The sequence below is a fragment of the Podarcis raffonei genome, chromosome 7 (assembly GCF_027172205.1).
Source record: "Podarcis raffonei isolate rPodRaf1 chromosome 7, rPodRaf1.pri, whole genome shotgun sequence".
Lineage (NCBI taxonomy): Eukaryota > Metazoa > Chordata > Lepidosauria > Squamata > Lacertidae > Podarcis > Podarcis raffonei.
Window position 1 is genome coordinate 23323570 of NC_070608.1, and position 21705 is coordinate 23345274.

The window sequence follows — 21705 nt, forward strand, 5'->3', positions numbered from 1 at the left end:
CTAGATGACCCTCGAGATCCTTTCCAACTCTGCAGTTCTGTTCCACTTCTTCAAAGCATTGCATCAGAAAGGTTTTCCTTCCAGCGCAAGCATTTGACCCCAAAGCGCTTGCCCCCCTCTCCCGAGAGAAGAGTTCCGTCAACTGCAACCGGGAACCGGAAGAGAGAGGCGAGGTCGGGCTCCCTTTCGCGAGGGCGTCTCTACCTCTTTGTCGCAACCGGGGCCTGGTTTCTGGCGGTTGGGCGGAGGCGGACGCCGCAGCTGACGACGCCCGTCCCGAGCGAGGTAGGGGCGAAGGAGCCGGGGCTGGGGCGAGGCAGCGCCGGCCTTCTCGGTGGGCCGCAGCGGGGGGCGAAGGAAGGAAGCGGTGCTTTGTTGCCCGGCCCTTGAGCGTCGGTGGCCGTGAGGGGAAGGCGGGGAAGAATTGCCACAGAATTGCTGAGGGGCTCCAGCTGGGCGGGGGGCAAGCGGAGCCGCCTCTGCGGAAGGAGGTATTGTGGGGATGGGCTGTCCCGTGTCATCACTACAGGTGGCGGGTTCGGGGCGTGGCCCAACCCTGGCCCCGCCCCCTTTTAGAGTTTGCAGCGACGCGCGGGAATTAAACAGGTGAAGGGCCGGATTTAGGCTTGATGAGGCCCTCAGCTACTGAAGGTAATGGGGCCCTTTATATGTCCAGCAGTCCTTTGTCAACAACAAATTGTCGCTGTTTTTTTGTCTTGAATATATGCTATGTGGTCATTTATGGACCTAGTAGGTTTCTAAAGCCATTTGTACATAACAAAAGGCTAGCAGGCGGGGCTCATTATTTACATCATAGGAGCTTTTTGTTGTTTAGTCGTTCCGACTCTTCGTGACCCCATGGACCAGAGCACGCCAGGCACTTCTGTCCTCCACTGCCTCCCGCAGTTTGATCAAACTCATGCTGGTAGCTTCAAGAACACTGTCCAACCATCTCATCTTCTGTCGTCCCCTTCTCCTTGTGCCCTCCATCTTTCCCAACATCAGGGTCTTTTCCAGGGAGTCTTCTCTTCTCATGAAGTGACCAAAGTATTAGAGTCTCAGCTTCAGGATCTGTCCTTCCAGTGAGCACTCAGGGCTGATTTCCTTAAGAATGGAGAGGTTTGATCTTCTTGCAGTCCATGGGACTCTCAAGAGTCTCCTCCAGCACCATAATTCAAAAGCATCAGTTCTTCGGCGATCAGCCTTCTTTATGGTCCAGCTCTCACTTCCATACATCACTACTGGGTAAACTACGCAACACAAAACACTGTTGCTGTATGTAGGTCATAGCTGTCAACTTTTCCCTTTTCTTGCGAGGAATCCTATTCAGAATAAGGGAATTTCCCTTTAAAAAAGGGAAACATTGACAGCTGTGATGTAGGTTTTATTTTATTTGTTTTTTTATCTTATATTTTGGAAATGTACATCCAGTTTTGTTTTTTCTTTAATTTTTTAGGGCCCAAGAAAGTGGGGCCCTAAGCTATAGCTTGTTTAGCTTCTATGGGAGAAACAGGGATAAATTCTCCTTGCAGCTGTAAAAAATACATGAGGCTTGAATTTGTTTTGCTTATCACACAATGGTCGAGTTGGAAGGGACCATGAGTGTCTTCTAGTCCGACCCCCTTGCTATGCAGGCCCAGGTGCCAACTCGTGGGGCCGAGGTCCCTTCGCCCACCCCACCCCCCACTGCAGTAAAATATTTGAGGGGGCTGACCCTACTCCCCACAAAGTTGATGGGCGTTGCCATTCAAATGGTGTGTCATGTGATCGATTACGCAGGGCAGCCTGGCCCCCCCCCCAATATTTTATTTAAGTTGGTAATAATTCAGAGTCACTTTCTGTTTCTTTCATCCCCTTTTCCTTTACTGTCACCTTTGAAAAGGCGAATTACATATTTAATATATCTTATTTTGTGCAAGAGCAGGTCTGCACAAAAGAAGATGGTTGTTTAAAAAAAGAAATGTAAATGTGCTTTCAGCAACAACTGACTGGTGCGAAAAGGGCAGGCTGCATCCTTTCCTTTGGGCTGATGTAAACTAAATGAAAGTAGGGGTTTGTGGCAATAGATGGCACTCAGCCAAATGTCACAACTAAAAAACCTGGTGATGTGAGGTGAGAATATTCTCCGGAGAGTATTCTCAAGAATGAGAATTTTCTCGAGAATATTCTCTGCTAGGAAATTCTCTGGAGAATATTCTCCACAAACTGTAAATTCTAATGTAAGAAGCAGTTTTACAACCCACATTTAAAAGATCTAGTAAATAATAAGACAAGCTGTGATATTGCCAGTGTAAGTAATGAATAATGATTTTTTTGATCCAGTTACATTACTGGGCATTGTTTCATTCACCATTGGCAGTGAGCTACAGGAAAAAAAATTTTTTTTTTTTAGTTTTAAAAATGCTATTTATTTAATTTGATGAACATTTGAATTCATATGAATTTTTTTTTATTCAGTTTAACAATAGAAAAATAGGACAATAAGAGCACAAAAAATATAAAACACAACAATGCAAACTTTCACAATACATAAAATACAAACATTTAACCTGAAAAACAAAAAACAATCAACACACAAACAATAAAATAAGAAAAACACAAATCACTCTTTTCTAATTGTTCATCTTCAATTAACTTATTTTCCTGACTTCCTCACGCCTCCCTTTTTTATATCCCTTTTTGACAGTTCAGCAAATTCGTATCCTACTACTTTATCCTTATTTATTTTACCTCCCAAATTTCAAATTTTTATCTCTTGTTACTAGAACCCCTTCATTTTATTTCAATGTCATCAGCATTCATACATTTTACAATACTTCTGTAAATAAATTTTAAATTTCCTCCAATCTTCTTCCACCAACTCTTCTCCCTGGTCTCGGATTCTGCCAGTCATCTCAGCCATTTCCATATAATCGTCATATGAATTTCAACTATATGTAATAGCCTTTTTTCTATTTTGGTGTGACCTTATTCTTAGCAATTCTATACCCTTGGCCATACAGTGTGATTTTTTTTTTTTTACAGAAAGTAGCTTTAATGCTTTATACACTTAAGTACCTAAGGGCCTATACAATTATGTGTAACAGCATGTGAGGTGGCCTTGATTTAAACAGTTGACGTTTCTATATTTTTATTTAGTGCCAGTAACTGGTTTTTGCAGTGCCATTCAATGGTACAAGGTGCCATTTACCAGAGACTGACATATTGAAATATATTATCAAAAAATGATAATATATTTAATGTTAGATAAAGGTAAAGGGACCCCTGACCATTAGGTCCAGTCGTGGACGACTCTGGGGTTGTGGCGCTCAAATGGTTTCTTTTTTATATGTATGCATATAGTTTTGTTTCTCAAGCTGTGTTTTAGTCACCAAAACAGTTATTAAGTGTTAGAGCTATCAGAGCACAAGATAGCCTATTATTGAATGTACTTGTATTAAACCTTAACATGCCAGTTGTATTTTTTGACTTGTACTATAACATGTACATGTTCTAATGGAAGAATAAAATATGATTTAACTAATGAGTTTCCTTATACCAAACCTTAACATGACAATTACTGGTGCCCTCACCTTAGAATGCATTGAAATGAATATTCTCTTATTTTAAATGAAAATTCTCTAAACTCATTAATCGAGAATATTCCCTTATCAAATTATCTATGGAACAGGAAAATTCAAATTTTGTGCAGGGTGGAGTGTACGCCGACACCTGGATGAGGAGAATATAATGCAGATACCACTAAAATAAAATATAGACATAAGCAGCTTCAAGTCCTCATTAAAGTAAGCACTCAGTCTGAGCTCAGAGTATGTGCAGATTACTAAACTCACTGTTTTCAGAAGCAGAATAATTACATGAGTAAACAGCATATATTTATTCAAAATGAGATCTATATAGAGGCAGTTTGGTGTGTCATCCTATACACAAACGCATGCACACACGTTAGTGCCTTACTTGGAAAGCAATGGATTTCAGACTCCCTACCATTGTTAAACCCTTTTCCACACTCATTTGTCTAGTGAGGGACTAGAAATTCTGATCTTGGAGAAATGTAAAATAACATTACATTTCTAGGTGTATTGTGCTCAGTTTAAAACTTACAGGGGAATACTGAGCTCTACTCTTCTGTTCTATTACAGGTTTGTACTGGACCACAAAAATATGTGATTAGAACGAATGTCAACAACCTTGTGAGTAGACCACACTTACCTACTGAAGACCGGATACTTTCTTAATAAGTGAGTATTTAAGATACTATCTTTACTACTTAATCACTTCAGTATCTCAGTCTGTAATTCTAGTTTGCAGCAAACATGAGACTGAGCTCTGAAGGGGGGAAAGTTCATCTTCAGCAGGGTGAGCCTGTAAGCATCTAGAAATTAGGACAGTTGTTTTGCAAAGATGTGATGAAGCCAGAGTTGGGCTTCTTCAGATTTTGGCTGGGAATTAGGCCAGAAAGCCTGACTGGCTTTAAATGAGCACCCCCAGTTGTGTAGCTCATTAGAGTTCTTAACAGTGGGCTCAGTCATACTGTAGTTTAAAGTGGATAGTAAGCTTTCTGTACCTCCATTAATTCTCCGTTGCCAGCATGACATTCTCCTCTAAAACACTCCCTTCCCAGACTTCCTCCCTCCTCCAGATGTTCTCATGCCTTCTACTTTTCAGAGTATCCCTGGTATGAGAAAATCTGGATTGAGGAAGCGGAAAGTGTGGGAAGGCGATAATTTGGAGGAGAATGTCATCTGGACAATGGAGAATCTGTGAAAGTACAGGAAGCTTACCATCCACATTAAATGACAGCATGGGTGAGCCCAACATCACAGACTGGAAATGAAAGCAGCTTTATGTGCTTAGTTTTTGTTCTTCCAGATATAATGGAAGCAGCTGCTACAGTGGTGCCTCGCAAGACGAAATTAATTCGTTCCACGAATTTTTTCGTCTAGCAAATTTTTCGTCTTGCGAAGCACGAAATCCCATAGGAATGCATTGAAAATCAATTAATGCGTTCCTATGGTCAAAAAAAGTCCAAACAAAGCCAAATTTGGTACAACAAGAGTTTATTAAGTGCTCTTTAAAGTAACACATACTGTAAAGAGCATTTCAAAATTCAAACCCAGAATTTTTTTTAAAAAACAGCAGAGTGTTTTTCACAGAAAATCATAAAAATGCAGCAAAAAAACCACAAGCTTCCAGATTCTTGCAAACCCCTCCCCAACTGTTCCCCAAGCCACCCAGCACACAGAAATTCAAATCCAAATTTTTTTTAAAAAAACAGCAGAGTGTCCCAATGGTCACAGAAAATCATAAAAATGCAGAAAAAAACCACAAGCTTCCAGATTCTTGCAAACCCCTCCCCAACTGTTCCCCCACCCACCCAGCACACAGAAATTCAAATCCAGATTTTTTTTAAAAAACAGCAGAGTGCCCCAATGGTCACAGAAAATCATAAAAATGCAGAAAAAAACCACAAGCTTCCAGATTCTTGCAAACCCCTCCCCAACTGTTCCCCCACCCACCCAGCACACAGAAATTCAAATCCAGATTTTTTTAAAAAAACAGCAGAGTGCCCCAATGGTCACAGAAAATCATAAAAATGCAGGAAAAAAACACACAAGCTTCCAGATTCTTGCAAACCCCTCCCCAACACCAAGTCCTTGAATTCCAAACACCCCAACCCAAAATCCAAAACCCCCCCAAAAAGTTTTAAAAGCTTAACTTACAAAATGGCTGCAAAAGAAGTTTTGGAAAAGCTTCAAAAATCACCAAAGTCTTTAAAAACCTCAAAAAAGGCTACTATGTACACTGCGTTCTATGAGTTGCTCCTCGAAGTCAAGTCGCAACTGTATTAACGGTGTTAAGAAAAAGGAAACAAACTTGCAAGACGTTTTCGTCTTGCGAAGCAAGCCCATAGGGAAATTCGTCTTGCGAAGCAGCTCATAAAACGGAAAACCCTTTCGTCTAGTGAGTTTTCCGTCTTGCGAGGCATTCGTCTTGCGGGGCACCACTGTACTCTAGAAGGCACTGGTGATCTCTTACGAATTCTGTCTAGTCCCTTTCGTGAAAACTGTTTCATTTTCAAAGGAGGCTGAATAGACCACAAACCATTTCTGTAGATGAATAGCACTTACAGAATAAATATGTTCATTTGACATTTATTTATTTCATAAAATTTATACACTGCTTGATTTGGGGGAAATCCGTCAAAGAAGTTTATCCTTTAGAACTGTACTTTTCACGTCTTTCATTTCAGGGTTTGTTTTCTGTATTTGTAGTAAACCATAACTATCTAGAAGGATTTGGATAAAGGCTTTTTGGAATTTATCAAGGTATAAAAAGCAAAGCAACATGTTGCTGGACACACAGTCAGTTGGAACAATTTCAACTACCATCACTCTGTATTAAATTCAGGCTTTCCATTGCCGAGCTGGTTTTATTGTATAGAGAATTTAACTTTCAGCTGTTGCAGGACATTGATCTTCAGTCAGTGGGTCAGAACCTCCAAGGGGGTGGAAGAATTCCTTCTTGTATAGAAGAAGGAATTTCAGATGGTGAAGTGTTTCTTATCTCCCTGCCTGATAAGCTGTGCCAACCAGAATTCAATCTGCCATATTGAATAGGGAACCCTGACCGCCTCCTTTACACCTGGTTGGTCCTGATAGAAAAGCAGGAACCTGGATGTGTGTGTTGAAAAGTTGAAAGTAGGCCCCATTTTTCAGGTTGCAGTTAAGGATCATAGGCAGGAGTCTGCAGCTTTTGACTGGCCTTGCTCAGAGCCTGTTTTCTTAGAAACAAGAAGCAGGGGAAATGTAGGCTTGGGCTGCTGCTTGACTGTGTTTCTCTGAATGCACCCCCCCTTTATCATTTAGAAAATAGAGACAGATGTGTGAGGGCTTCAGCCGCTGCTTGGTAGCAAGACTCACAGCTTCTCTGCTGGGCAACAGCTGTAGACGCCTGCCTCCCTCACCTGCTCCTCTCTCCTATGAGATAGAGAGGCAGGAACGCACTGAGGGGTGGTGCTCAGAATGCTGCCATTGGGCAGCAGCCAATAAGTCCCTATAGCAGGAAAGGGTGGTGGGCTTGCTGGCTTGACCCGGGGCGTGGGGAGCATGGCCAGCTTTTCTCCCAGTCTTGGAGCTGGAAATAGAACTGCCACAAAGCTACCAGGTCAACACCCATCTCTGCAGCTTCAAAGTTGGGCGGAAACTTGTTGTCACTCAACATGGTCGCCAGAGGGCAGTGCCACACTGCAGTTGTTGAAGTCTAGTCAAGACTAGATTGGGGCATCATAACTATGTGGAATAACTGCTAAAATCCCAATGCTTGTGAAACAGCTATTTAAAAAAAGGAAAAAAAGATTGTTGCTATTGTAAACTTGAAAAGTAAGCATAAAAGAGCAAGGGTTGGGAAGACCCAATTTATAGAATATTAAAAAACAAACACCAACACTTCGCTATATTTGCTTAGAAGAAATAAGCCCAGTTAATTTCAAAGGAACCTGGTTTCATACAAGAGTGCTTAGGATCAGAGTCTTTGGTACAGTCAGAATGATCCAAATATTTATTCAGAATTACTGTGTAAAATATACTGGGATTCTGTTTGGAAAATACTGAGTCTTGAGTATCCAAAATCCATATTTTCCTTTCCATAATCCATTTTTTAAGCCTCAAGAAAAATACTTAGATAGTAGAACCACACATTAGCAGTGGAATTAACACATTAAACAGATTGTTCACTTGATTCTTATTCTGGTTGTGTAATTACCTCTCACATTTCCACAGCTTCAACCTGTATTTTCCACTTCGGGTTGTGTTTTATTGCTTTTCCTTTACTGATACCCAGTTCAGGATACATGGTGGCCATGGATGTGGTCCACCAAACACTATTGTTACATAACTTCCATGAATTCCAACAGATTTTTATTTATTTATGAGATGTCCTTTGTTATAAGGTCCCAGGGTAGGTTACAACAACAGACTGTACAATTGTAGAACTCCCTTTGAAAACCAATGGAGGTTGCATAGCATACATCTTTAATGGATTGCTTTTGTTTCTCTGTCTCTACATTGGGCATTTGATGCACATGAGTTGAATGAAATCTTTGTGTAAATGAAATGTACAGTAGAGATGGTAACATTTAAAGTAAGTCTGAGGGGGCTGGTGTATTCAGGGAGGATGGTATTTTAAGCAAAATCACACCACCACTGCTTATGTGCTGAAGTTCAAATGTAAATAAGGAACGGATAAATGAGAAATGAAATCGCATTAAGAGAGGTTTTATTTATAGCCCGTATAAGAATGTCTCATCTGCATCACTGTCTCTTATCTGGAGACTGCATAATGTATATCCATGTACTCTTCTTCAGTTGGAGAAAACTAAGCTTTTCAAATTTATAATCATTAGCAATATTTGTATATCACCCAGTCATCAGTGATCTCTGGGAAGTGAACAGTAAAATATTAAAACATGAAGCAAAAACAGAATAAAAGTTACCACAAAAACTGAAATAGGTAAAATCCGCAATACCCAAGCTATTTAATATGGCAGATTGAAAAGCAGCAACAAATTTTAAAATTAAAATGCCTGGGAAAATAAAAAGTTGCCAGAAGGGGCATAATATGAGAGCTGGGCAAGCCTCTTTGCAGGGGATCTTTCCTTCCCTCCTGATCACCCTTTATATTCTGAAATTAAGCTGCAGAGGTCAGGGAGATCTCTTCTTAGTAAGGATTTACCAACTGTCTGACATTCATCATAGTGACCTGAACCAACCCTCAGAAGTGAGAGAGTTACTAATCCTTGTAGGGGAGGAAAAGGAGGAAAAGTGTTCTCTGTTCAGAGTGAAATATGAAGCACTATGGGTGAAATTCAATGTTGTGCTATTATGAACGTTCTGTCTGCATAAGCACTGCAGCTTGCCAGGGGGGTTCTCCCAATTCCCCCCAAGAGCCAATTTTGAGGGGAGTGGGGATGGACCCTGTTGCATAAGCAGAAATCCTTGTTCAGGGCTTCTGCTGAGGTGACATGTAAGTTGAATCCTTCACTATATGTATACAGTACAGTAGTTTGGATCTGACTTCCATGTGACAGTTTTTCTCATTCAGGAAAATAATTGCTTGCTCGAAGTGTTAGCATTGTTTTCACCAGCATAGTCTCACCGTTGGTTTCATTTCATTTCATTTTCAACTACAGGCTTGCTGCATTTCCCAGAAACAGACATGTCCTATGTGTTTGTAAACGATTCTTCACAGACAAATGTGCCTCTGCTGCAGGCTTGCATTGATGGAGATTTTAACTATTCCAAGAGGCTCTTGGAGAGTGGCTTTGACCCAAACATTCGCGACAGCCGTGGCCGAACAGGCCTCCACCTAGCAGCGGCCAGAGGAAACGTAGACATCTGTCAGTTGTTGCATAAATTTGGTGCAGATCTGCTGGCCACTGATTATCAAGGTAACACAGCCCTTCACCTGTGTGGGCATGTGGATACCATTCAATTCCTCGTGTCCAATGGGCTGAAAATAGATATTTGGTAAGTATGCTGGAACCCTGTGTCTTGAATTTAAAAAATAATAATAATACTTGTTGTTTGATAATCTACTGTAATAGGCAGATTGGGCCCCGCAAAGGAACATGCAAGGGATTTCAGACATGTCAGTTTATTCTGCAGCCTTGCAGGAGTAGAAATTCAACATAGTTCTGGGCTAATGAGCTGCACAAAAAACAAAAGCTGTTTCAGAGCTGACACAGGAGAAGCTGGAAAGGTCTTCAGGTCCATTATTATAGCTTATAATGGATTTGCTTTTCCTCCCCAATGACTGTGTAGCACGAGGAACTGTGATTCTCCCACATTATGAGCAGTGTTAGAAACTCTGTGTTAGATCTATAACACAGATATATAGCGGTGTTAGATACATAAGCTAGGCACCAAATGGCACCCTAAACCTAGGTTACAATCAACACAGCGGAATGTCTGTTCGCAAGGGGGTTAGACTAGATGACCCTGGGGGTCCCTTCCAACACTACAATTCTATGATCTCAACTACATTGCTTGACTGTTGACTCTTACAACAATTCACTTGTCCCAGTATGCAAGAAGGAGAAACACACATGGTGGAAATGGAAATGGGTATTAACTGTGGACTAAGGCAGAGGTTTATAAACTGGTTTTTGAGTTTCATTTGGCTGGCCTGTGGAAAGGTTGCAGCTCAGTCAAATATATGTGTACCCAGCCCTGCTCTTACTTTATCTGATGTGCTCATAGAGGACTAAGATGCCCAGCAAGGGGTGCATGATTTTCATGGCAGTTCAGAAACATAGATCACGCATCTTTTGCTGCGCATGAGTCAACTGGCTTGATGGAGATGTCATTTGCCAACCTGGTGCCCAGAGATCTCCATGTAGTCACAATTGGACCAGCGCCAGTAACAAAACGTGCCTGGCATCTGGGGAATTTCCTCAGTACCACTGCCTCTTTTTGATAGTTGTTGCCACTGTCATAAGCCCCTTCCATGGAAGGTAAAGGACTATCTGTACTGCATGTTGTGGTGGCACCATGGAAGCGGTATCAGGCAGAGATTATTTCCAGTGCCTTCCATGCGATACTGTCAGATGAGCACTTGTGCACCTGACAAAGGAATAATGTCTATGGTCATAGGTGGTGTTGGTATTCTGATACAGATCCTTAATGTGGAGATGAAGGATGGAGTCATCTCAAAATAACTGGCCTCATTTCACGACTTGCTGGTTTCAGTGTAAAGAAAAAAGTGTTCCCCAGTTCTTTTTCATTGCTGTGGACAACATTGTTTTCCAGCATTCACCTTACCTGCTCCCAGAGCTTGTGATTCAGTCTTTTCTCTGAAATACTGCATATTTGCTCTGCCAGGCTCCCAACATCTGTCAATGCCAGTGCCCGGACAGAAGCACTTAATGTACTGAATAAATAAACACATTTAACAATTGTCCCAGAATGGTTTCTTGTTTGAACTATCTGCTCACTTATCCTTATTGTTGGAAAACTGCAGTCAGGCTTAAGTCTGTTGTTTTTATTTTTTTTGAGCTTTATTTTGACATTTTCTCTTATTGACTTGTATTTGGCTAAGAGATCTAGAGACAGTGCAATCTTAGTAAGTTCACCTGTACTTTGCATGAATTAAAAAAAAATCATCATAATTAACTTTGGGATAGATCCTCTGATAATGCAGCAGGAAGCTCTGAAAAAGAATTGGTGCCAGATATGGTACTGACGTGAGGGACGCGGGTGGCGCTGTGGGTTAAACCACAGAGCCTTGGACTTGCCGATCAGAAGGTTGGCAGTTCAAATCCCCGCAACGGGGTGAGCTCCCATTGCTCGGTCCCTGCTCCTGCTCTTGCACATCCAAGTGCAAGTAGATAAATAGGTACCGCTCTGGCAGGAAGGTATACGGCATTTCTGTGCGCTGCTCTGGTTCCCCAGAAGCGGCTTAGTCATGCTGTCCACATGACCCGGAAGCTGTACGCCGGCTCCCTCGGCCAATAAAGTGAGATGAGCGCCGCAACCCCAGAGTCGGTCACGACTGGACAACAAAAATGCAAGAGGAAAGATAATGGGCAGAGAAAAATGTGATCAAATGCAATTGTGCAGACTTAAAATAAAATTAACCTGGATCTTGCAATCCCAAACAATCTCTTAAAAGTTGTTTAGGAAAAGTTGCTTTCATTTCCCCTTTTCTCCATCCATTGTCAGTATTAAATTCAAAAGTTTTTAATGAATGATAAAATTAAGGAGCTATTTATTTTGTCTACATTGGTGCTCGTTTACTACTCAGGTAGTAATAAAAACACTGCAATAATGGGCTACTTGAAGGGCACTTGAAATGCTTTATCCTTGCAAGCTTACACCTCTAAAAATTGCTTTCATATGGCAGTTATAACATTGGGAAATTGCTTTCCATCTGTTTCACCTGTCTAAATTGGAGAGATAGTGTTGATGCTACATCATCCAGACGACCTCCATGCTGCACCTTTGTGTTATTGGATGGAATCGCATGCTAAATGGTTCTGAAATATTACACATCTCCCTCATAATGCAAGGAATGTCCCTAAAAATTGTTGTGATATAGAAGTCATAGAATTGTAGCATTGGAAGAGATCCCAGGCGTCATCTAGTCAAACCACTTGCAATGCAGGAATCTCAACACGCGGTCCCTCATCTAATTTGAAACCATACTTAGCTTTGCAAATGTGGCAACAGTTTTATTGCATCTATCCATGTTTCAAGTAGAAACAGTTCTGTGAGCTCTTTCTCTCTATGCTTAATATAGCAATCACCAAGGTGCTACGCCTCTCGTTCTGGCAAAACGAAGAGGTGTAAATAAAGATGTGATCCGGTTGCTAGAATCTTTGGAGGAACAAGAAGTGAAAGGATTCAACAGAGGAACTCACTCGAAGCTGGAAACAATGCAGACTGCTGAGAGTGAAAGGTACTACAAAAAAATCAAATCAGTATTGTTTACTGGTTCAACATAGCTGAATGAGTTCTCATGTTTGGAGCTTGTTCTGCGTATTCAAAAAGGTCAGGGCTTATTGTCAGCGTTTCCATAGAACCTTTACTCTATGTTTGGGCTTTAGTTTCCAAGTTGATCTTTCAGGTTCTTCGAAAGCTGGACTGCCTGTGTCTTATGTGACTCATGAACTTTGGTAGTCAGCCAATATCACATATGGTTAGTTCTCAATGAGCCTGTACCATCTCGGATCGCCAGAGGAGGCTCACGTGATCTGACTTCTCTTCCATACCAAAAAGCGAAAAGCCTAGACATAGAAAACTAGATGTCAGGGAGAAAGGTTCTAGCTTAACTTTCTCCCTGACATGATGGAAAACCACGGGCAGATAGTGATTTTTGTACGGAGGAGTATTCAGTTATGCCCAAACCAGCCCAAACTAGGCTGTAGTGAGTGGCTTCAGCAGCAGAAAGTCTTTGAGGGTCCTTTCGTGTTCTGTGTGACAGACCTGCTTTCAGTGTGTCCATTGTGTGTCTTTCAATGAACGCTGTGTTATTGGAAAGGGAGATATTCTTGTGTAAACACAGGAAGCCTCAGGCACCTGCTGCAGGTTGCAGTTGTCTGACTGGTGCTACACACTTTCCATAGCCTTTCTGTGGTAGGCAAGGGAGCTCTCACTTCCACCATCCCTGCTGTTTTATGCAGATAGGCCCCTTCCCAGCTGCGGGGGGGGGGGGGAGTTGAAAATACTATCTGCCTTGGAAATGTATGTGCTTCATATTTACAGTGAAGCAGCTGGAATATTGATATGTTCAGGTTTTCATCCTGAAAATTATTTTCAAGTAGAAACTAGGCTAGACTTTTTAATCAAGGTGATTGAGCGCGTGGTTGCTGAACAACTCCAGGCACGCCTGGAGGATGCGGACCATTTGGATCCCTTCCAATCAGGATTCAGGCCTCATCATGGGACTGAAACTGCCTTGGTCGCGCTGGTTGATGATCTCCGGCGAGCTAGGGACAAAGGTGAGAGTTGTTTCCTGGTTCTGCTGGATCTCTCAGCGGCCTTTGATACAATCGACCATAACATCCTTCTGGACCGTCTAGAGGGGCTGGGAGCTGGGGGCACTGTTATGCAGTGGTTTCGCTCCTTCCTCCTGGGCCGTGTTCAGAAAGTGGTGGTGGGGGATGAGTGTTCAGACCCCTGGGCCCTCACTTGCGGGGTGCCTCAGGGTTCCGTCCTCTCCCCCATGCTTTTTAACATCTATATGAAGCCACTGGGAGAGATCATCAGGGGGTTTGGACTGGGTGTCCATCAATATGCAGATGATACCCAGCTCTACCTCTCTTTTAAATCAGAACCAGTGAAGGCGGTGAAGGTCCTGTGTGAGTGCCTGGAGGCAGTTGGAGGATGGATGGCGGCTAATGGATTGAGGTTGAATCCTGACAAGACAGAAGTACTGATTTTGGGGGACAGGGGGCGGGCTGGTGTGGAGGACTCCCTGGTCCTGAATGGGGTAACTGTGCCCCTGAAGGACCAGGTGCGCAGCCTGGGAGTCATTTTGGACTCACAGCTGTCCATGGAGGCACAGGTCAATTCTGTGTCCAGGGCAGCTGTCTACTAACTCCACCTGGTACGCAGGCTGAGACCCTACCTGCCCGCGGACTGTCTCGCCAGAGTGGTGCATGCTCTGGTTATCTCCCGCTTGGACTACTGCAATGCGCTCTACGTGGGGCTACCTTTGAAGGTGACTCGGAAACTACAACTAATCCAGAATGCGGCAGCTAGACTGGTGACTGGGGGCGGCCGCCGAGACCATATAACACCGGTCTTGAAAGACCTACATTGACTCCCAGTACGTTTCCGAGCACAATTCAAAGTGCTGGTGTTGACCTTTAAAGCCCTAAACGGCCTCGGCCCAGTATACCTGAAGGAGCGTCTCCACCCCCATCGTTCTGCCCGGATGCTGAGGTCCAGCGCCGAGGGCCTTCTGGCGGTTCCCTCATTGCGAGAAGCAAAGCTACAGGGAACCAGGCAGAGGGCCTTCTCGGTAGTGGCGCCTGCCCTGTGGAACGCCCTCCCATCAGATGTCAAAGCGATAAATAACTACCTGACATTCAGAAGACATCTTAAGGCAGCCCTGTTCAGGGAAGTTTTTAATCTGTGATATTTTAGTGTATTTTTGGTTTCTATGGAAGCCGCCCAGAGTGGCTGGGGAAACCCAGCCAGATGGGCGGGGTACAAATAATAAATTATTATTATTATTATTATTATTATTATTATTAATGCCTGTCCTCCAATCCTTATCAGCACATTGGGAAAGGGGAACAAGATCTTTATTCCTTAAACATTTTATGGTTTTTTTCAAGATCCTCTTACGCATTAAGTAAATCAAAACAGTGGTTTTCTTTGCCCGCTCTATAGGAGATGCAGCCCACCTCTTCCATTTAAGAAGTATCTTCAATTCTAATCGAGCTTTCGTTTGCAAATCAGCATTGTGCATCTAATGCATTTAAACATAATCCATTGCTTCCTTATCCCCTAATTTTTTTTCATGAAATGACTTGGCAAAGAAAAATGCCTTATTCAGCTGCAAATATCTAAACAATGTGCTGCCCAGTGTCCCTAGAATTGCTCTACAGTCTTTTAAGTACCATCTTTTTATACAGGACTTTTCATGGCAACAATAGGTATACTTAGGGCTCAAAAGTGCATTTACATTTGTACCCTTTGTGGTTGAATAGAAAAATATAAACAGAAGACTGCAATTAGGGTTTGATTCTTTGCCTTGCGTTCTGTCTCCTTCCTGCTTTCTTATTTCACCAAATTAATTGTTTCTCTTTCTTGTTCTGTTAGCAGTTGAAGCTTGGATTCCCAACTACTCTCACCCTTTTCCTCTAGCGTGGAGTCTTACTGGAGGCATTTTAACTCTGAGGATGTGTTCTCCTTGTGTACTTAGCCTTAGCCAGACCCGTAACTAACGGCCAACCACTGTGTTGGTAGCAACATCTAACAAAAATGCAGCCTGCTTTTCTTAGCAGCAGAAACAACATCTGGGATTCACGTCACTTCCCAAGTCCTTCCAAAATAACTGGTATTCCAGCACTTCCTACCATTTTAGTGCCGAGAGTTTAATTTGGTGGTAATGGAAAATAACACAGGTGGTTTCTCGGTGAGCCTTTTTCTGTTTTCAAAGAAAGAGGCCTAGTTTGTTTTCAGTAGCCATGTGATCTTTCCACTTAAAATACATCATACCTTTATTTAACCTCTATAGTGGTTATAGATTAACAGGTTGAATCTTAATTAGTAAGCATTCCTGTGGTGTGTTAGAGGAGTTGATAACAAGGGTGAAATGGCTTGGATTCTGCAGTAGCAAACACACCAAGGTTCTTTCCAGGGAAGTAAATGTTTAAAAACAAAAGTAGGGAATTATATTACAAATATCAGGTGCTTTCTGTCTGTTTCTCCTCTTTCTGAGATCCTGCGCATGTATTCTGCCATGGAGCAGTCATGTAGACTGCATAGTGGCAGGAGCAGCCTAGTCCCCTCACTCCATGACCCTTTACCAAATTTTTAGAAGTGTGTGTGCATTTAAGTTTCTAACCTTTTTCCTTTCAGAAGTGTAAAGAAAAACCCACACTCTACCCAGTTACTTGGCAAGCAGTATATGTACTCCCACCTTCTGGCCTGTGGATAGCCAAATATTCTCATTCAACTTTATTTAAAATTCAGGAGGTGTAATTAATACCTTTTTTGTGTATCTTTTATGGCTGATTGCAACCACTATTCCTCCTCCCCTGCTGTTCCTTGGGACCATCTTTAGTGGTGATCCCAGCCAATCAGAAATCAGGTCACTGAACGTGATGAGGTTGCAATGCCCTCTCAAACTCCTCCTCCCGCCCCTGTCCACTTGAGATGGCCAAAGATTACTGGGGCCCACTCTTCACAAAATGGCGGCACATGGAGGCAGAGTTTGTCATACTCAGCTGGCGATTATTATTATTATTATTTTTAATATTTTATTTAGGATTTTCTTGTTTTACAGAAGTGTAATGCCTCGTATTTTTTCCCCCCATGTAACATTTTTACAAATCCGTTTCATTTATTGAGGCATTAGGGGGAGAAGAAAAAAAAAGGAAAAAGAAAGGGGGTGGAGGGAGGGAAGATGGATGGGGGTGGGGTCAGGTGGTGGTGTTTCTATTATGCTTAATGTGTGTAGAGTTTGGTGTCAGCGTTGTTTGTGTTGTTCACTTGTGTTCCTTTGGTGGTGAGAGAGTTTGGGGTTGGCCTAGGGTGTGATTGTTTGTTTGTGATTGGCTGTGGTGATCTTTGTTTTCGTGTGTGAGTGGGGTGGGTGGGTGTTTTGGATCAGGTTAGCCATATTGATTTGTATGCTGTTGGTGGATTATTGTCATTGTCTTGTTGGGCTGTGTATGTGATAAAGGGGAGCCATACCGGGGTGAAGGTGTCTTCTTCTGTTTGTCCCCGTGTCAGTTTCAGTTTATTAGTTAATTTTTCTAGTAGGGCTGTTTCCCATACTATTTGGTACCATTGGTCCATGCTTACTCCTGACAGGTCTCTCCAGTGTCTGGTTATGGTGTTTCTGGCTGCTGAAAGTAGGTGGGTTGTGAGTTCTTTGTGGTGTAAATGGGCGTTGTTGTCTTGGAAGATGTTTAGTAGGGCCAATTCTGGGGTGATATCTAATACTTGTTTAGTTATTTTACATATTTCTCGTATGGCTGTTGCCCAGAATAGTTGGATTTTGGAACACTCCCACCACATGTGGAGGTATGTGCCTGTGGAAATGACCTGTGTTGTTTCAGGGCTCTTTTCTGGGTACTGCCATTTTAATTCTTAAGAGGGGAGTTTGAGGTGAAAATAAAATGAGATTTAAGTTGGGGTGTGTGTGTGGAAAAGGGTGTCTTTAAATAGTGTAGAAAAGGTAGAAACAACAATTAAAATTCAAGTAAAGGGTGGCTGTAGCAGCAGTGGCCCCTCTTTTAAAAAGAAGAATGATAAAAGTAGGTATATGGGGGGGGATAAAAAAGATTTTTAAATTTTTTTTTTAAAAAAGGGAGAGGGGGGAGGAAGGGGTTAACAAAAAGGGGGTTAAAAGAAAAAGAAAGGGGGGGAAAGGGTAGTTTCTTCCTTTCTGTGATCTCCTTTGTCATGCGGCTTTTCGCTGTTTTCCTTGCCGCCACGTGTTTTTTCGGAGCCTCTTTTTCCTTCCCGGTGCTCACCTACCTCTCCTCTTTTTTCCCATCGGCAGAGATGGGGGCAGCAGCGGTAAAGTTGGGGCTCCTTTTTCTGTCTTTCTTTTTCTTCCTCTCCACCCCTTTCTTTCTCCCTCTTTGCTTTAGCTCCACTGTTCTGGTTTTGGAGCTCCTCTGGGCTGTTGGGGGGGGGTCGGGTGCCTTTCCGGCTCAATCTCAGTCCTGGGGGTGTGTGTTTTGGCTCCTTTGATAGACTCCCGGGCACCCCCGATTCCTCTCCGCTGGCGGTGCTGGCGGCAGCAGTCTTGGGAGCCCGGGAATCGGCCAGACAGCCTTTTACTCTGGCTGGCTTCAGGAGCTCTTTTCTGCTGTTGCAGCCGCCATGCTGCCTCGCCGGAAGTCTCAGCTGGCAATTATTCATAATGATTTTACTACTATCTAATCTATCTTTGGAAATTTCTTTGCCGCATCATTTTCCTTGTGACAAGGAGTTCCATAACTCAGCTTTCCTCAAACTAAGTACAGGCATTTGCTATGCAGGCATTGTGACTCAGACTCCCCATTTTAGGCAGAATGTGTAGCCCTAGAGCATCTAAGTGGAGAAAGCTTTTTCTTTTATATGTTTTCCTTCCCACACCATCGCATGCTTCATTGCCCATCTCTTGAAATATCTACTCCTATTCTCCTTTCACTCTCCACTTGTACCTTAGTCCCACCCCCATTTTTTTTCATCCCTCCTCATTAGTCCTGTTACATTCACTTCTTTCTCTTGCAATGATGTCCCTCAGTTTAATTGCTGAGAGTCTCTTTACACAACCAGTGTTTACGACATTTGGTACAGGGCTGCATCTGTGAAGGGAATATAAAAGATGTTTCCTTTTAACATGCAGCAGGTCTGTGTCAGAGACCAAGGCTCCTTGTGCAGTATATTGTGTAATAGCATATATTTTGTAAAAACGGTGGTTATGCACTTTTGGTTAAACCATAAACAGAATTCACTCGGTGTGGGTTTTTTGGTGGGAAATACCACTGTAACACTCTTGTAGTTTTGGCAAACGCAGCCAACCAAAGTGTGAAGCAGCCTGGTCATTTTAATCTGGGCTTTCCACATCCAAAACCCAATCTTAGCTCAGTAAGCCCTTGGCATGTTGCTTGCACAGTTAAGTCAATATTAATGTTCTGTGGTTTGGAGTTTTCGCTTGGTGCATTAACCTTAATTCACCTGTGCTCCTTTTATAGCGCAATGGAAAGCCACTCGCTTCTCAACCCCAACCTGCAGCAAGGTGAAGGAGTCCTCTCCAGCTTCCGAACCACCTGGCAAGAATTTGTGGAGGACCTTGGCGTCTGGAGGGTGCTGCTCTTGTTGGTGGTCATTGCTTTGCTCTCTCTGGGGATTGCATACTATGTTAGTGGAGTTCTTCCTTTTGTAGAAAACCAGCCCGAACTCCTGCATTAGAGGCAACGCAGACAAAGAGTGCCCTTTCCATTCTTTTTATCTTCTCAGTCTGTTTTCTTTGGTGCAGGTGGCAGCGGCTGCATGTATTATTGTCCTTGACATATATACATATGTTCCTTTGTAAAGAACTCCTTTTGAGCAGGGATGCATTCATTTCGACTAAAGGTAATCCTAAATCAGCTGTCACCAACTTGGCACCCTCCACATCAGTGCTGGCTGAGGCTGATGGGCATTGATGTCCAAACCAGCTTGAGGGCAACAGGGTACCATTCACACTATGCGCTGAAGGCACATGGCTTCCCCCATAGAACCCTGGGAACTGGGTTGAAGGTGCTGGAAATTGTAGCTCTGGGGGAGACAAATTATAGTTCCCATGATTCTTTGGGGGAGCCAGTGACTGTGATGGTGGTGTAAGTGTGCTTTAAATGTATGGTGTGGATGCATTAAAGGTTACCGAAGGCTGCCTTAAGCTACCTCTAATGAGTCTTGGCTTTGAGTAAAATGTCGTTACTAGCAGTCTCTACTGATAACACACAAAGGTATTAAATGCCCCTGAACAGTATGATAAATTGGATAGGATGATGGATATCAGAGCAAGTCATCACTATTTTATTGGACCACATCTGTCCTTGTGGGTGCTTAATAGTGTTAACTTTCCATCAGAAATATGCATAGCATAATACTGCAAGGGCACTTCTTTCATCTAAGGGTGCTTTTTTGTAAAGTAGGCTCACTTCCATAACATCATTTCCTTACATTCTATTTGAAATGTTGTCAGTCTTTCTGTTTATTGGTTCAAGGCAATCAGCTAGTTTATTTAGAGTGCACAATATTAATATTAATGACATTAACTTGGTTTGTTGGTTGTGGATGAAAACATCTTCTGACTTTAAATATGTTGAGTGGGGTTTTTTTCCCTGTAGGGGAAGCCATTTTTTCTCTCAAAAGCACACAAATAATTTTTAATATGGCATTCATTTGCTGTATAATTCGAAGCATATTTGTGTGTGAGATGTTAGTCTGTTACATTCTCGTTAGGAGCTAGAAAGTAATATTTATCTCATTGAAGTTCCATTAGAAGGCAGGAATGTGAAAAGGTTTATAGTTTTTCAGATAGCACTTAAAAGCTAATGGGATGCCTTCTCTGCTAACATGATAGAGAGCTAACACAACAGAGAGACACTCAAGTGTTTTAACATTTTAATATATGGGATCACCTGAAAGCTGTCTCAGTACTACAGTTTTGAGGTCCTTTTACTAATTTATATGAGATTTCATTAATACACTCTTAGAAAAATTGTGTAACTATTTAGTAAGTAGTGCAGATATTTTAAAGGCAATTTGGCAAGAGTTTTCTACAAAACAGAATAGGGTGTGTGCTCTTACACACACAATTATAAGAGGGAGAATAATGGTTCATTTCTCTGCTTGGTAAGCTACAATCCATGTAAATCCACATAAGTGAACATAAAATAAACATTTTTAAACTCAGAAATGGAAGGAAATACTAGGTGAGTATATTAAGAGATAAGTGCATTCTCTGTGTTGTTGTTTTGTTTGGCAGAAGTCTGAAGATATTGGTTCCCCCCGCCCCCTGGCAACGTATAGGCATCTAATCTAAATGTTTTCTTGAAGGATTCTTCAGTTAAAGGTAGCATAAATGGTAAGCGCTCTGCACATGCATGCCAGTTTTGGAATCTTCTTGCTGTACTGTACTTGATCTGAAAATGATCCAGCCACAGTTAATTGCTTTTAAAGACTCCATTTGAGTTTGAAGAGACAATTCAGATTGCGTTTAATTCTTTCATGGAAAAATCACTGGATCATGTTTAGATAATATACAACAAATTGGGAAGGCTCTAATACTGGGGTACAAAGTAACTTCTCAGCACTTAATTTGATGTAGTCATCAGTATTGTTTCACTACAGATTCTCTTTTTATGCTTCTGTAATAAGCTTTAATTGTATTTTAAGCATGATTAGACGCTCTTCATAAATGTGTATAATCCAACTGTGTGCATGTATATTTTCTGTTCTGTTTTAGACCATAATAACCATGCAATCTATGTACTGTCTCTGGATCAGTTCTGCACACTGGATGTTTTGAAGTATGTATTGCAGACGCAGATATCTGTAGCGTTCCTAACTCTAATAAATAGGTTATTAGAACATGGTTGTTTTGACTTTTTAATGAGGTTTTATTCTTATAGCTTTATTATGTTAATGCAGTTAGAAATGAATATAGCAGCTTCTAATCTGGAGGAATCCGTAATGCTTCCAGAGTATGTCCTGAATACAGATGAAATGAGACTGCCTGGCTGACACAGTGGGCAACAAAGAACTTGGATCAAATATACCAGGCAAATCCTAGAGAGGCAATGGATTCTTTTAATGCACCAGTTATGATATTTGAGACCCGTATGGAAGTACCAGCAGTGTGAGTAGTCCTCCCCCACTACACCTTATTTTTCAAGCGAGTGCACTAATCTGCAAGTAATCCACCCATTGATAGGGAAGGATGGGAAAATGAGTTTATTTGCTACGGTATAACCCTTTTGACATA

The 21705-nt window shown here is 42.1% G+C and overlaps 1 protein-coding gene across 4 annotated transcripts; it reads left to right on the plus strand.

Annotated features, from left to right (window-relative positions):
* Positions 1–144: 144 nt before the first annotated feature.
* Positions 145–21311, plus strand: ANKRD46 (ankyrin repeat domain 46). 4 transcript variants are annotated; one of them, XM_053395550.1, is made up of 6 exons: positions 145–285; positions 4143–4241; positions 4669–4808; positions 9191–9527; positions 12298–12456; positions 18926–21311. In XM_053395550.1, the coding sequence occupies exons 3-6, from the start codon at positions 4739–4741 to the stop codon at positions 19140–19142; spliced, it is 783 nt and encodes a 260-aa protein (XP_053251525.1). In that variant the 5' UTR covers positions 145–285; positions 4143–4241; positions 4669–4738; the 3' UTR covers positions 19143–21311. The 4 variants fall into 4 exon arrangements, with proteins under 4 accessions (XP_053251525.1, XP_053251528.1, XP_053251526.1 ...); XM_053395551.1 differs by lacking the exon at positions 145–285 and adding an exon at positions 385–491; XM_053395552.1 differs by lacking the exon at positions 145–285 and adding an exon at positions 3765–3785.
* The last annotated feature ends 394 nt before the right edge of the window (positions 21312–21705 follow it).